Raw genomic sequence first — 15,999 nt, 5'->3', positions numbered from 1 at the left:
CCGGAGAGCTGCGCTCGGAGCTCGGTTCTTGACTTGAGGTTCTTGGGGCCTCCTTGTGGACATTTCTGCTCCTCCTAACAAGCGAGGTGTTACAGGTAACGGAAAGGAAACAAATCCCTAGTTGTTGAAGGATGCGGTACCAAGCCGAGGAAATTTTATACAAGGTACGAAGTAGGAGTCGCCAGATGTTGGCAGATTGATAAAGTTACAAACATTCATTCTTAGAATGAGTTCGTCAACACGTTTGTGAGAAGCAGACACTTGGCTTTCTGTGGAACTCCTGCAACTGCAGGCTCGGGGTGATGGGAAAGAGGAGTGACCAAGGACAGCACAACCGAGTACCCCCACCGTGCCACCGCCGGCACTGGGGAAAGAGAGGAGTTGGAGGCACTGAGTCTGCAGATCTCACTCGTCTAAGCTCCAGACTTTATTTCAGAAGGAGACCATACCCACGGGATTTACTGTACAGAAAGAATCAACTCAAAGAGCCGACAAATTACTAAGTGTCCCACTGGCAATAAAACACACAGACTTTAATACAAAAGTTGTCAAGTTTTTCTGGCAACAACACTTTTTCTTTTTACACTATTTTTTTATCTCTTCAGTATGCCTTGATTGCTGATGTTTTCTAGTGGTATATAGGCATTACCTAGATGCACTGTCAGTGCAAGGGAAATTAAGCAATGATTATCAACACACCCTGTTTCCCCACCCATGGGCTTTGTAGCCAGGGCTGCATCCCAGCCACTAATCAGGTGCTGTGACCTTTTGATTATCCATAACAGGCTGGGTTACTTCAAATTTGTGGGATGTTTTACTTGAAAAATTTCCTTCTGAGTCAAGCCACTCAAATGACACGCCTGCTTTTTGCTGCAAGGCAAGGGGGATGTTACAAATTACCTGGGGATTTGCACAGAACCTACTGGTGACTTTGGCTTGATTTCTGCAGGGCTCTGACACGAGTGCCCAGCTGGCACACACAGACAGAGCTTGCTCAGCCACCAGAGTGGGCACCTGGGGCTGTCCCAGGCACTTTGCATCCGTCTCACTCCCAGACAAAGCTTACTGACTGCATGGAGATCCAGGTCACCTAACTGCTAACTGGGCACAGTTACAAGCACTAAAATTACCAGCAAAGTGGACTTTTGGGCAAAAGATTGTGGACACAACTTCCCAAAGCACTTCATTTTGTCTTACTTATGTACTGTCAGATGAATAACCAGAGCTTGCAGGAGCTTTGCAAGTAATGGCACTCAAATATCGTCAGAAGCATTGAGAACAGAGGGCAGTAACTGTCCTCACTGCTTTGGGATTTAAAAAAATGCAGATAAACAAAATAAATAGAGGATTAAATGTACTGTGCCCTAAACAAAACCCTCTTTACTTCCCATCCCAAAGTGTACTGTAAAACGTGGCATATTTGTGTTGGACAAGTGAGCCAAGCAAGGCAATTCTTTTCTGTCTCTAAAGAAATAAACATTCTAAATGAAGCCATAATGAGTTTTCTGTATCAGCTGGTTTCTAACTTTGGTAATGAACTGACATTTGAGGATACAAATATAAACGAGCTATTTTACTCACTCTCCCTTTCATCATGTTCTTCAGTTAATCCTTTGAGTATTCGAAGTGATGCATTCCTTCTAGAGGACCTTGAACAGCAAAGAGGGGAATTTTAAGAAAATGGGTTGTGGAAAAATTCAGTGTGGAATATGATCTGTGACTTGTATTTTCATTCATTGGGGTAAGGTAATTTAATTATAATTAAATTATGTCTGGAGGGAGATAAAGCAGAGAAGTGAATTAGCCTTTTGTTTGACTATTTCCATCCCACTTATGGCCAAAAAGAAAAAGTTTCCAAGCCATGCAGGAAACCAAGTGAGACCAGGGTTGGTAGATCCAGGTCAAGGGGTCTGTCCTGTGTGTGTGTCTGAACTTCTGCTATCACATGAGGGGAAACACGCAAAGGTCAGTGCAGGTATCGGACACCAGTGGACCCTGTTTTCTGGGTATTGAAAAATGCCAGTTTCCTACTGCAATCCTTCCCATCCTTCTGTTTTGTCCCTGGCAGTTAAGGAGTAGAAGACAAAATGCACGGCACATGTGGCAAAAGGACAGCATAGCACCCTGCTAGCTGTGCAGAGGGTACTGAATTTCGGCTCCCTAGGGCTAAATAAAGCCCTTTGAACTTCATTCCAGTGCCCTGGGTAAAAAAAAACATTGGGGAAGCTGAGTGAGAAAATAACACAGGAAATTGAGGGGAAGCCCCTCTCAATAAGGTGGCATTATGTGGAGTAGAATGGATCTAGCTCTGTGTAAAACACGTATTTCTCTGAAAACAAGGACCGAATGTTTCAAAGCCCGGGGGGCCCGAGGGAAGCCCTGCGCCCTCAGCAGCAGACGCCGTGCAGGCCGCGACCCACCGGGCGCCGCGGGGGCTGCTGGGAGTTGTAGTCCCGCGGGGGGCGCGCCTTCCCCTCACAGCCCCGGCTCTGGGAGCTGCTGGCGCCTCCGGGACCTGAACCGCAGCGTGGAACAAGCGCTGGAAGGGGCTTGCTGCTCCTCTGGGTTTTCAGGGAGACATTTCGGGGTGGGCCCTGATCGTTTTTGGTTCCTGCTGCTCATTGTGAGGAAGAAAGTAAACCAAAGAGATTTCATCCAGATGTGGCTGGCAGCCAAAAAGTCCATGTAATGCCTAGCACTGGCAGCATGGGAATCCAATGGGGGCACAGGCTGCTTCTATGTAACTTTTGTCATGAGTGTGGAAGTGACATGGGTGTAATACGCAAACGGAATTAATGTATAGCTATGCCCAGTCAATTACTAACAACAGTCTAAAAATCCCTTTTGCATCATTTCCCTCCTAGCAATACAAGACTGGAAAGGGACCGTCCAGGCTGTGGGGTTTGATCTCCTGGCATCACAGCCAAGCCCTCACACAAGCACATTCACACCCAGCACTACCTAGGGGCCCATGGGGAATCTCAGCCCACTCTGCCCTGTAGAAAGGCTCTGTCCAGCTCCTCTTTGCAGGGAATTAAGAAATTTTAATCTACAAGTTCAGAAATATAGAAACAGTTTATACCTGTTTGTTCCTCTAGTAATAATCTTTAGTTTAATATTGTTAAGTGCAATATTTGATTTCTCTGTTTCTCTGGTATTTACATTCTTATATAGACTCAAACATCTGAATGACCACAGCCCTTTTTGGTCTGCATTTTCTGATCTTGTTCCCCTTTCTCCTTTCTGTACATTCACCTTCCAGGAGAGGACATTTGGAGCTGCACCCTGGGCTGCAGTAGGGTCTTGGCAGTACCTTCTCCCTTTCCAGTTGGCTCTGAATGGCCCCTTATCCCACACTACATTTTATCACACCTATATGGTACTGATGATTTGAGACATCCTTGTACTGATAAGTAACTAAGGGCCTTTTCCACAGTTCCTGACAACTCCTATCTACCCAGAAAGAGGAAAAATCCCTCTTACTGGTCCAGTTGCACCTTTTCAGCACTTTACTGCCAGAAAACTGTCTTTATTCACTTAAGGTCTTTTCCACCCTTGTCTATAGTATTTCTAGTTTGCTTGAATGGAATTTTGCCACTTACCTTTCTTCACAATATCAGCTGCTTAATACCTGTTGTCCTGCTGTCCCTTCCCTACTTCAGCACTCCACAGAGGAATAAGAGACAGTTCCCAGCCCATGGAGTCCAGCAATGAAGTGCTTCTCTTCAATTCCTGTCTTGGCCAGGAAGGTCCTCCAAAAACCATGCTGTGTCTTCTTCACAGTCCCCTGCTGGCCTGCCAGGGTGTTCTGCATGGCTGGGTATTGTCATGTTGCTCTCAAGTTCTGCATAAAGCCTAGACAAAAGCCTAAAGATCACAATGGTGTTAAGCAAGTGAGGAGGGAAGGGAGGCTGAAAACCCATGGCCAGAATGCAGCAGTGACTTGGTACCAGCCTGGCATTCATTTTGGAGGCAGTTATGTTACAGTGTGTGTTAAACACAAAATCAGAGCACAGCAGGCAGTGGGCCTGAATTTACCTTTCCCGTAGTTCCCAGGGCACACTCCCTCAGGGTAAAGAGCAGGTCTGTAGATGTGTACAGCCTCCTGGGAAAGCTCTGGCTGCCGGCTGGGGGCTCTGCGGTGCCCAGCGCTGGGTCAGGGACAGCTCCTGGCTGCCAGTCTGGGGTGAGCAGCACTGCTCAGACTCACTGCCCAGGCAGGGGGACAAAGATCTGGCTTTTGTCCTGCTGGGGAGGCCCTGAAACCTTTGCTTTAGTATGCTAAGGTACTTTGGATACAATATGCATTACCTGACCTTTCTCTCATAATCATATAGATCTCCAGTAAGATGACTAAAGTTACACCCTCTTCATACAGCCGAAAAATGAATGTGTACAGTAGCTGACTACAATGCAAGGCCAGTGACACCTTTATGCTTTCGCTTCCTCTTTTTTCCAAGACTGAATTGCTTAAATAAATCTCCCTGCACCTGAATTATATCCACTTCACTGAGAATTTCCTGCCCTACTTATTTTGCTGTGCAACTCCTTATTGTAGTAGTTGCTCATATTTAATAAAGCATCTGTCTAGACTTAAACCTTTGTTATTTTAAAACTTATACTTCATTTTAAAAAATCACTGTATAAAACACATCTCATTGTGCCCATACTAGCAGTAATACCTGCCACATATTTGCCCTGCTTGTAATAATGTAGCAATAGGCTTATGAAATGTATTCATATGAAATATCAACACTGTTAAAGGGAATCCAGCCTGATAAAAACATTTTATATAAACAAGGCTTAGACATCTCAGTGAAGTAGCTACTACCTCTCTGGGAAATCTAAAATGTAGCACTTGGTTGCAGGAAGTGAGGCAAATGAAAAAGCACAACATGGTGATGCGCTCAGAAAAACAGTTACAAACAGAAATGTGTCAACAAAACACAAGCAGAAATCTCAACTATATTTCAAACCAATACATTGAAAAATTAGTGCTAGTTTTTTCCTCCCATTTTGCTGGGAAGTTCTTGTCCAGAGAATGAAGAACCTGACTGTCAGAAATATCCAGATTTTTAAGATTTGTAAAGTGACCATGTCTCAGCAAATACTGGCATCTTCTCTCCATGTTGTTATTTTGGTGTAACTGCCAGAAGAGATGCCAGGTGTGGAAGGCCAGAGTTTGGCATTCCACTCTTTGCTCAGCCTTGCAGGATGCTGCTCCTCAGCCCTCAGAAGGCACCCCAGACCCAGGGAAGGGTCTCACTTACTGGTTCTGCTGGGGGGACTTACAGGTGCTCTGTCTGCTCTTAGGCCCTGAACTGTGAGCAGACCAGAAGGAATGGCATCCCTATGATTTGTGCATCAGTGTGCAAGCTCAAAGCATGCACGCAGTGCTTTGGTAGGACAGTGGTTGCCAAAACAGACTGCAAGAAAGGAAGCTCTGTTACAGGGGGGCAAATGTTCCAGTCACACATTGGATGACCCTGTTTTCCCCTCTACTCTCTCCTTTGATATAAACCAAACCCAGATGCATCTGAACATGAGCAGACATGACATTCAACAGTTCTGCATTAAGATTGTTAAACCGATAATTAAAAAACTTACTCAGCTCTTAAATTAGTTGATGAGGCTCTGATCACGGGTGCTCTCAAGAGCACATTTGCTGTAACTTGTTCTCCAACTGCTCTGGTGATCACATAATTCAGAAAAATATAAACAGTTGTTCTTTTGCCTGTAAACATAATTAGTAGAGATATATCTATATTTGATTACCATCCAACTCAAAAGTTTATATCCACTCTACTATAAATACTATTTACTTAACAAATCAGCATAGGAACACTTTTCAATTTTTATTGGTGACCATCTTTGGTTAAAAAGAGTGTATTTCTGAAATTTCAATTGCACATAAAATAGAAATGTGATTGTGAGCTATTAGTACAGACACTCACCTCTAGTTCTAACTTCAAATGGAAATAGGAACTATCAATCAAGGATTTTAGTGAAATTTTTATATAGTCCATGCAATAATACATATTATGGAAAAATACTTTTGTTCAAATTTGTGTCAAAACCTTCTTTTTTTGCTCATGCTGATGTGAAAACCAGTAAAAAATATTGCAACTATTATCTCAAAAGGATTTAAAGGCAAAATCAACTAATACACAAAGAACAAATACTCATGGTTGGTATTGCATGTATTATTCCCTGACATATTATGTGACTGGTACAATCTAAATTTTTCATTCCCTATTGCTCTTAAATACTTTCCAAGTCTCTTGTTCTTACTGTGCTCTGCAGCTGACATTTCTTACACAGCGTTCCACACCATGTAAATGTGACATCTACTGGCAAATAAATGTAACTAGAGCCTATGGAAAGCTCCTGAAGATGCAATCGTAGAATACTTTTGGTTGGAAGGGACCTTAAAGATCATCTCCTTTCATGATTTTAGTTGACAGGATTTTGCAGTAACCTGAAACATTAAAAAAAACTTCAAGAAAAGTCAGAGTTGAGTTCTGTTAGTCAATATGTAGTAGCAGAATGAAGACGAGTTTAATAACTTCAGATACAATACTAGGTATGCCCTAAAGCAGAGGTTTGTGTTGTACAAATCCCAAGTGAAAAAGAATTTTTGCTGATATTTCAAGTTTCCTTGAGTGGCTTTAAAAAAGATCAAATAAGTTTATGAGACTTTAGGGAGTTATTTTCCTCCCAGCATTCCCTGCAATACTTATCTTGGCAGGAAACATCCCTTGCAGCAAAATCAGTACTGCTCTGAAATTCCTTTCCAGAATCCATGAGCTGTGCATGCTGTGGCCTTGGACGTGGCTCTCTGGAGTAGTTCTTCTGTGGAAGTAGAACCACTCTGGAGATGAATTCATGTGCTTGCACTAGCAAACTGTATCACCACATGCATGTTACATCACATGTTCTGCCACTGTGATCCTCTTTCTGCCTCAATGGCATGCTTTTACTAAGGCTGCCTGCTCAGTTCCTCTCTTAGATTTTCCACTGGTAAGAAAGCCTGCCAGATGCACGCTTCCCAATGCCAGAGAATGCCACTTCCCAATATGGCCAGAGAAAAAGGGAAATAAAGATAATGTGTTAACTGAGGACACACAGTGCCTTTTTTTAGGGGGGCAGTTGAAAACAGATACTTGATAAACATTGGGCATTTATAAAAGGATTACATATTAATTCAGGTTGCTTAACCTGAATTAACATGCCTGTGAGATAGGTGAATCATGTTTTACTTATCCAGGGTGTTACCTCTCATTAACAGAGTCCTGACACTCAGATCCCCAGTTCATGCAAGCATCAAGTAGAAGGAGGCAAAGACAGGAGAAAGTGAAAGGACATCCCAGTCAAGCATTCATTTTGTTGAACTGTTATTTAGATAACTACATACACATTCAAAGTAGCAATGTAGATACAAATTAAAGAGCAATACTTTTGGTATTCTTGTGATATTGCTGTGTAGACCAAAGCATTAATACACCTCTAAATGAGGTCTTGGATATTTTATTTTTTTTGCCTTCAATTGAATCAAATTACCTTGGTGGGGGAAGAATTTCAGTTAACCAGGCCTTTCCAGCTCTCCAATTTTCTCTTTGTTGCCCTAGTCAGCAGTAATTTTTCCTGGAACTTACTGAACACGCTCAGAACGTACCACACTGCTTGCCAGGCTGCTGAGACCTTGCTCCATTTGTGTCAACATAGCTACAGCTGTGTCCTCTCTGATCATCCACAGCACCTTGGAAGCAAAGGGAAAGGAAGAAGTCTCTGATAACAACCTCCCAGCAAAGGAAAACACCTGTTACTGTGGTTGCATACAGATGGAACAGATCACTGACCTCCCTCCTCAAACTCCAACCTTTAATCCTGAAGAGTTTTTGTGCTGCAGCTTTGCCATCAGACAACTGTGTTGCCACTGTGTGTTCCAGCACAATCTAGACCTGTGAGCTTAGCAGCAGTAAGAAATGTTCAAGTTTGTCACTGGCTCTTCCATTTGTGCTTACTGACAGCAGCTCATGTCAATGAACACCACAACTATGTTTCTTTAAAGCTTCAAAGCAAAGAGCCATACACACACAATTCTTAGGAATATGTTTTTGCAAAGACATTGGTACTTGACCCTCCAAGGGAAGGAACAGCACAATGAAGCTGTAAGGATTCTAAAGGAATTTTTACTGGCTTTGAAACACTGGTGGGAACTGATCCTAATGATGTTATAGAAACCTTAAGCCGTTTTTATCCCTCTGAGGGACTACACTCTTTGTACTAGTCAATTATAAAAATAAAATACATTTTCAGTATATGCAAAGTTCCTTCAGGCATCCCTTTTTGTCATACAATACCCCTTCCCAATCCAAACAATAAAAAGAGGTAAAAATGTGACTAGATCTCAGATTTAATTCATACTTTTATTCATCATCAAATTCAGAAGTTAGAAAGGGAAGATATCATGAGATCCTGTCTTGCCTCTAGGTACCCATCTCACACTTCTAAAAAAATCCAACACTTCACATAATCCCTATGTAAAATGACAAATATTTACTATCTATAAGGCATTTAGACATCCTTGTGGAGTTCTAACCCTTTTACTGCCCAGCTTGAAGCTAGGGGCTCATATTTTACCTATCTGTTAAGGAACTTAAATCAGTCAATACCTCGTGAAAAATACCTTTCCATGAAAAACATTTTTAAAATGTATGCAAGACCCACACTTGTAAAACTGTGGTGGTCAAACTCTCTCTTTTTTTTTTTTTTTTAATATCATCAAACAGATCCAGATCAGCTATATGCACCTTAGCTAGAGAATGGAATTGGTTTTTTACCAGTTTCTTATGGAATGGCGCTTCAATTCTGATTTGGGATAAGTCCTCCTTATGCAGGAAATCAGAACAGATTTGAATGACACCTTCAAATCTGTGGCTCAGCATGCTGTGCTTGTTTAGGAGCTGTAGTAAAAGCAGAAGACAGTATTTTCACAGGTTTTTTAGCTGAGCTTTAGAAAAAGTACAAGGGTCTTTAAAATGTAATGTAGCAGTGGTACCAGGAAACCAAGAACACAAGAGCGCAGTCGCAGGCGTACAGCAGCAGAAGCACAGAGGCCACAGCTCGGCTCAGACAGTGGGAAGAGGAGGAGCTGCATTACAGAGCAGACACCAGAGCCTCTCCAAACACCACTTGCAGAAAAAGCCTCAAGACAGACAATGCCAAGACTATGAACAGTCTTTACTTCTATCAGTTGTTTCACAGCACAATGAGACACAGCACAAAGTTTGTACAGCGGGATCTGCAGACAGTTTAAAAACAGGCAATTATCTTTAATAAAAAGCATTGAGTCTGAATGAAAATAAAATGAAGACAAACAATACTGAAGCTAATGATCACCTTGCTTGCTTTTGATTGTCTAAGAAGTCCAAGACTTCTCATAGTGCCTTTAATGTTCTCCACATCACCTTCTCCAGACACCCTAGTTAGTGTAAAGCTTACCGTGCCCCAACTCATGTGTGTAGTGGGTTTCACAACCTTTTCCTCTTGCTTTCAAACTCTGCTCACACATGGGGAGGTGCAACAACTGTCATCATACAACATTCTGATTCACAAAGAAGCAGCACAAGTGTTGTACATAATTTAATTTGCACTTCTGTATATAAATGTTTACTATTGCACACTATTGCAGCACTTAAAAACATCTAATTATTTGCAAAAATTAGTAAAATACTTTAAAGGATTTAAAAATAAGGGTTTTAATGCAACTGACAAGATAATAAAAAAAGCAATTTACTTAATGAGATACAATCCTTTATGTTGGAAATGAAAGTTACATACAACTAGAGTACAATTAAAATATACCATATAGTTCAACACTTAATTCCTCAAATGTGTAAAATTAACAAGCTTCTACTGTCATAGATATACAATTTTTCCATATTGTGAAAAGGATTTTTCAAATTAAATACAGGTAACATAATATTCTGTAGTTATATTTCATGACTGTGTTTAAATGAGAGGGTTGTATAATACTCACATTGTCAAATGTACTCACTAATGCCTTGGAAATTGCACACTTCCCCTCCTTTTCCAAAATAGAATCTCATTTCCATACTGAAGTCTATTATGCCATATTGGAAAAGTGTTTTACTTTCTAACAGGATTTTCATAAAATTAAAAAATAGCATAATATCATGGCATTATGATGACTTTTCCACTTATGCCCGTGTAGAATTTAATCTGGATATCAGACAGACATGTCAGAACCAATTTCCTAGACTTTTGTCTTATTGTACACGCAAGATGAATGATTACAGTATTTTACAGAACAGAAAAATCTTTGAACCTTTCTAGAACTATAAATGTAATGATTAAAAATTAAAATCATAACAGAATCAAATTGTGATCTTCAACATTTATTAAAATCTTTTAAAGTTCATAAACGACAACAAAGTTACTGTAGAATTTATCGCATACAGCTAGCATACAGCAGCATGTCCTTGGTCTAAATGAAATACAAAAGATTTTAACATTTTCATACAAAGGATTTCTTTAAATTTATTAATGTGACGATATATCTTTGTTACATAAAATTTGCTACAGCAAAGTATCTTATACTTTTCTTGCATGTATGTAAATATGGGTGGACAAAGACTGCATTCAGTGTCAGCCTCCTAATGACGTTGTGCAAAAATGCTCAACAACCTAAACAGACAGAACATTGGGTGGTATGTTTCATACTCTTTTGTAAAATGTCTACAAAGGCCTTTCTTTTAGGAGCGTCGTACAGATTAAAAGGAAGGAAAGCCAGCTGTTTATTTGCACTGGCATTCAAACAAATCCAATGGCTATGTATCAATATAGCTCGTTTTTTAAAAAAACAATTCATCCTTGTATGCATGTAAATTTTTCATAAAACATGAGTCTAGTTTAAACTTTTAGATGTGCTGTTTTAAGACAGGTCACTGAGACAGCCAGAACCAAGTGTTCAAATAAAACTACTATGAATAAGTTTAAAAGCAACCCCAAAAAAAGTGCTGAGCCGCTGATTATTAACATTGAAATAAATGTGTAAAAGTGCCCAAAGCTAGCACATGGTAGCAATACCTTTTAAGTCAGTTGGTGAGAGTATACAAAACATAATTAAACCCAAATACTTGTATCTGTGTGACCATACATTCTGATTGATTGAAAGAAAGTAGGTTAGAAATGAAGACACAACACAACTAAAATAAACTCAGCTGTTGCAGTTTTTAAACTTGATCTCTTTTCTTCATGAATGAAGTGCTGTAATTAAAAAGAAAATGATTGTAGCAGTACTCCATCCTCAGTTTACTAATATAGTATACCAGAATAAAAACTTGGCAATAACCTCTTATTCTTAACAGCTAACAAAAAATAACCGTGTTCATCCAGCGATGCATCTAGAACATTATTTTGCATTTGCTAAACCATTTGTTTTTCATAGCTAATGGCAGAGCGCATTTTGCTTTCTGTGGCATGATGGTTTTTATTCTAATGGATGCCTTTTTTAATCAAAAAAGGCTTGAAGCAAGGAATACTTCGGGAGCCGAAACATTGGCTACTTTAAAAAAAATAAGAAAAAAAGAAGAAGAAAAGGTGAATCAAAATGAATTCTCTACAGTACTGACCAAAATTTCCTTAAAGAGTTTAGGGTTCTTGATCTTAAACAAGCCATTTCACACCTGCCAACTGAAATGCTGGTAAGTTGACTTGGTTTAATATGGTCCAAAGTCCAGACCAGATGGAATTACTCCCTCTCATGAGACTGCAAGCTTTCCATGGTACAGTCTGGTTATGGCAACTTGCCTACTGCCTAGGTGGGAAATACAAAGGAAGGAGGCAGTGACGAAAACTGCAGGGATGTAGAAAACCAAGGCACGGGGTCTAGCTACTGTCCCCTACTTAAGCCATCCAATTGATTCTACTGAATTTTGGTCAGCCTCCAGGAAGAAATGTTTTTAAGTTAATTTAGCAGACATTTATATGGCGATAAATACTACCTTCAAAAATGCTAAAAATGTTGGCTAGGTTTAGTCTGAGCTACTAAAAAATTATTATAAATTGTAGCATCAGACACAAGACAGACATGAATTATTGGCTGGCACAGACTAGAAGCAACATTTATCTTTCACTTCAGTCTAAATCACACTAGCCGCAACACCTTCCATTTCACTCACACAAATAATACATTATTCAAAATAAAATGGAGCATTCTTGGGTAAAAAACTACTTCATTTCAAAGGGGGAAAATGAACAATACACAGAAACAAAGAACGACAGAAACCAAAGTTAAGTAGGAAAGTGGTCTATTATTCTGTGTTACTGCACAAACAGTGCTTGCTTAATTGTGCCTAGTTAGAAGGGTTGGTGCAAACTGCACACATGGAAGATGGCAAAAAAGACCTCAGTCAGCTTTGTGGAATGAAGTAACTAGGTAACTGTTTTGACATATGATGGTCTCAGCTCCACCTCATCTGTTAACAGAGTGCAAAGATCCCAATGTGAGCCCTGATGTCATCTTGTCCTCTTACTCCTACTAAAAATCAGCAAATTCTTTTGCACATTTTTCTGTTAGAGAAGCACGAATATCTTCTTCTTCATAGTCATCAAAGTTGCTGGTATCTCCAGGACCTCTGCACTTTGGTATGAATGGAGCTTCTACCTGTATTGGTAGGAAATACAAAAAGGCACATGAAATGTTACTGGCCAAATACCAATAGATTACACACGGTAAAAACAAGCACAGCAATACTCCCATTACTTCTCACATCCTGCCAAGAAATCAGGTATTACAGATTTAAGTTGTGGCACATAAACAAAACCAACCTAGGAAGGTAGAGGCCTAGATGTGTGAATCTAAATTGGAAAAGACTAATCTCTTGCTGACAGATTCAAAACAAAGATTAGTCCCCTCCTTGCAGAGGTGATCCTGCTCCTTCCAGCTCATTAGCAAGGACATGGAGTACACTGATTGCCATCACCACTACACAAAAATCTTAGGAAAGTTTGGAATGCCTCTCCCTCCTACTTAATAACAGTCTTCTATTTCAAAATAAAAACTAACCTAATACAAGTGGAAAAGAATTTGTTCTGCATCTTTTATGAAGTTCCTCCTAGGACCTAAGTGAGAAGTGAAAGCCTTCTAAAAACTAGGCCACAATGAGAACAAGCAATGACTTGAAGGAATCACTCAAAGACTGCACCATAAGGTAAGCAAAATTACAACAAAATTATGCAGGTGATGCAAATATAAACCTGGAAACACAAAGCAATCAGTATCTTTCTCCCAAACATCTCATGCAGTAGGTGTGCCAGAGGCAGAATGGTGGGGAGACGATGAAACGGAGCAGGCACATCTCCACTGAGGCAGAGGATCACACCACACTGTGCCCCCAGGCAGATTGCTGATGGTGGGGATGTGCTGCATGTGTAGATCAGTAAATTAAAGAGGTACAGCACAGACTAACAAAATTAAATTCCAAACTGTGGGCAATACCATTATACACTGCCAAGAAATAACAGTAACTTGTGCATTTGTGCCTGCAATTGTCACGTGTATATCCTCTTATTCTTAAAACAAGATACATGTTTCAGTGATTTAGCCTGAGTGAACACACAGTCTGTGTACATACCTAGCCTACAAAGGCACACATTACCAATATCTGAATTCTGTCTCTGTGTCTCCTTAAACTGATTTTCAGTTACTTTCTTACAGCAAAACTCAGAACACAGAAAATATCTCATTTACTGCTTGAACTTTAGAACACTTTCAAATGAGACACAGCATCACCAGCTGGGCAAGGGAGGGGATTGTCCCTCTCTGCTCTGCTCTGGGGCGGCCTCACCTCGAGTGCTGGGGGCAGCTTTGGGTGCCACGATGTAGGAAAGACACTGAGCTATTCGAGAGTGTCCAGAGGAGGGCAACCAAGATGGTGAAGGGCCTCAAGGGGAAGCAGTGAGGAGCAGCTGAGGGCACTGGGTCTGCTCAGCCTGGAGGAGACTGAGGGCAGACCTCACTGCAGTCACAGCTTCCTCGGGAAGGGAAGAGGAGCAGCAGGCACTGATCTCTGCCCAGTGACAGTGACAGGACCCGAGGGAATGGCCTGAAGCTGAGTCAGGGCAGGTTTAGGTTGGATATCAGGAGAAGCCTTCACCCAGAGGGTGTTTGGGCACTGGAACAGCTCCCCAGGGCAGTGGTCACCACACCAGCCTGAGAGGTTCAAGAAGTGTTTGGACAATGCTCTCTGGCACGTGGTGTGACTCCTGGGGTCCTGGGCAGGTCCAGGAGTTGGACTGGATGATCCTTGTGGGCCCCTTCCAAATCAGCAAATTTTATGATTCTGCATCCGAAATATGAAGTAATTGACTGGTTTACTTATGACTGTAGCATTAAAAAAAAACCCAAAACAAAAACAAAACAAAACACCAAAAAAAAAAACCCAAACCCAAAAAAAACCACAAACCAACCAACCAAAAAACCCTCAAACCATTCACATGACATTAGCTGCCAAGGAACACTATGTTTATTCAGGAGAATACATGCTGTAGTAACAGCCACTGTGAAAAACTAGTATAAGTCTAAGGTTTATTGCTGTATTTCTGTGACTACTTGAATGACCTTACAATCCATGCTATTGTTCCAGACCCCATTACAGTATTTATTCTTTATAATTGGAAGCTTCAAACTTACTCGGTATCAGTTTTCACAACCTTTACATTTAGTAATAGTTAATCTGACTCTACTACTTCTTAACATTTAAAAATATTTCTTATTTATGTGAAACTAATTCACTATAGCAGTACACTAGCAATGCTAAGAGTATTTAGCACAGTATTAAAACACTGTTCATATGATGGGGCCTGGGTGTTCCCAAACAGCGTACTGGCAAATGAATCCTGGTGCATATAATGCCTCCTTGCAAAGAGGTATTCAGAAAGTGAAGAACAGATAATTAGAATTCCACAATGGGGAATATTTTCTTAAAAATATCTATACTTAATGCAAGGAATACAGGATGCATTAATTGTACCCTGTCTTGTAGTAATTAATACATTAGTGAATAATTCAACAACTGTACTGTCAGTTTGTGTAGCCAAACAATCAGTTTCTTTTTATAAACTATTGTTAGTATTTAGGTTTGGCCCTTAAAATACTGCTGTTACAGCAGCAAGTTCATGCCTTTATAGTCAAGACTGTTAGCATTTCAAATCCAAACCAATTTCTTTAAATATTATCATTTATCTCTAGCTTTTTTTACAGAAGGAGCAGGTTGCTTTAGGAGAAAAAAAAGCTCTAGCTTTGGCATGAGCTTCTCCACACTGAAGTACAGTCTGAGTGCTGGCTGGAAAGGAAAACAAATTCATTTCTGCTGTGGAGGAGTATTTATAGATGACACTATGGCAGGGGTTAAATAAAAAGTGAGAGAGGCAGGAGATGCCTTGTCCTGAGATAATCCAGAAATAGACTAACGCACAACATGTGTGTTAAAGAGAACGAGAATGTACACAGAGGTCCAGGCTAGAATATGCAGAAGAAACAAACATAATTGAATCTATACATATCCTTTGGAACCTTAAAAGATTAAACTACTTTCACCCTTCCTCAATTTCAAGTCCCACATCTAGGGAATAAAAATTAAACACAATAATTGGAAATTTTACTTCAATCCTTTAAAGACCTGTAATAGTTTCGATCAGGAAGGGTCTTACCTTTCTCTGATAAATGGCAATCCAATCTGTAGTTGCAAACCACTTGTGATTCTTTATGTCATTTACACCATTCTTGAGATTTCCATATCTTTTGGTCAAATCTACCTGGAGTAAATTTCTTAGAAGATCCTTTAGGTCTGAACTGAAGTGTGATGGGAACCTCACCTAAAATTATACACCCATAACATTAAAAAACATGATACAAATTTGATTCTTTCCCCTGTGAAGGGAAACAACTTGACACAAAAGGAAACAGTAGGA

General features: G+C 40.3%; 1 protein-coding gene across 1 annotated transcript in view; it reads right to left on the bottom strand.

The window, feature by feature from the left end:
- Window positions 1-9,632: 9,632 nt before the first annotated feature.
- The window catches only part of PRKACB (protein kinase cAMP-activated catalytic subunit beta), a 30,809-nt gene continuing 24,442 nt past the window's right edge, over window positions 9,633-15,999 (bottom strand). The window contains exons 9-10 of the mRNA XM_031057915.1: window positions 15,739-15,903; window positions 9,633-12,691 (exon numbers count right to left, since the gene is read on the bottom strand). Of these exons, the coding sequence (XP_030913775.1) occupies window positions 12,566-12,691; window positions 15,739-15,903 (291 nt within the window). The 3' untranslated portion in view covers window positions 9,633-12,565. The remainder of the gene's footprint in view (window positions 12,692-15,738; window positions 15,904-15,999) is intronic.

Source organism: Geospiza fortis, unplaced genomic scaffold (genome assembly GCF_000277835.1).
Source record: "Geospiza fortis unplaced genomic scaffold, GeoFor_1.0 scaffold403, whole genome shotgun sequence".
NCBI lineage: Eukaryota > Metazoa > Chordata > Aves > Passeriformes > Thraupidae > Geospiza > Geospiza fortis.
Note: the sequence above shows the minus strand (reverse complement) of the source record. Positions and strands in the feature narration are given on the sequence as shown.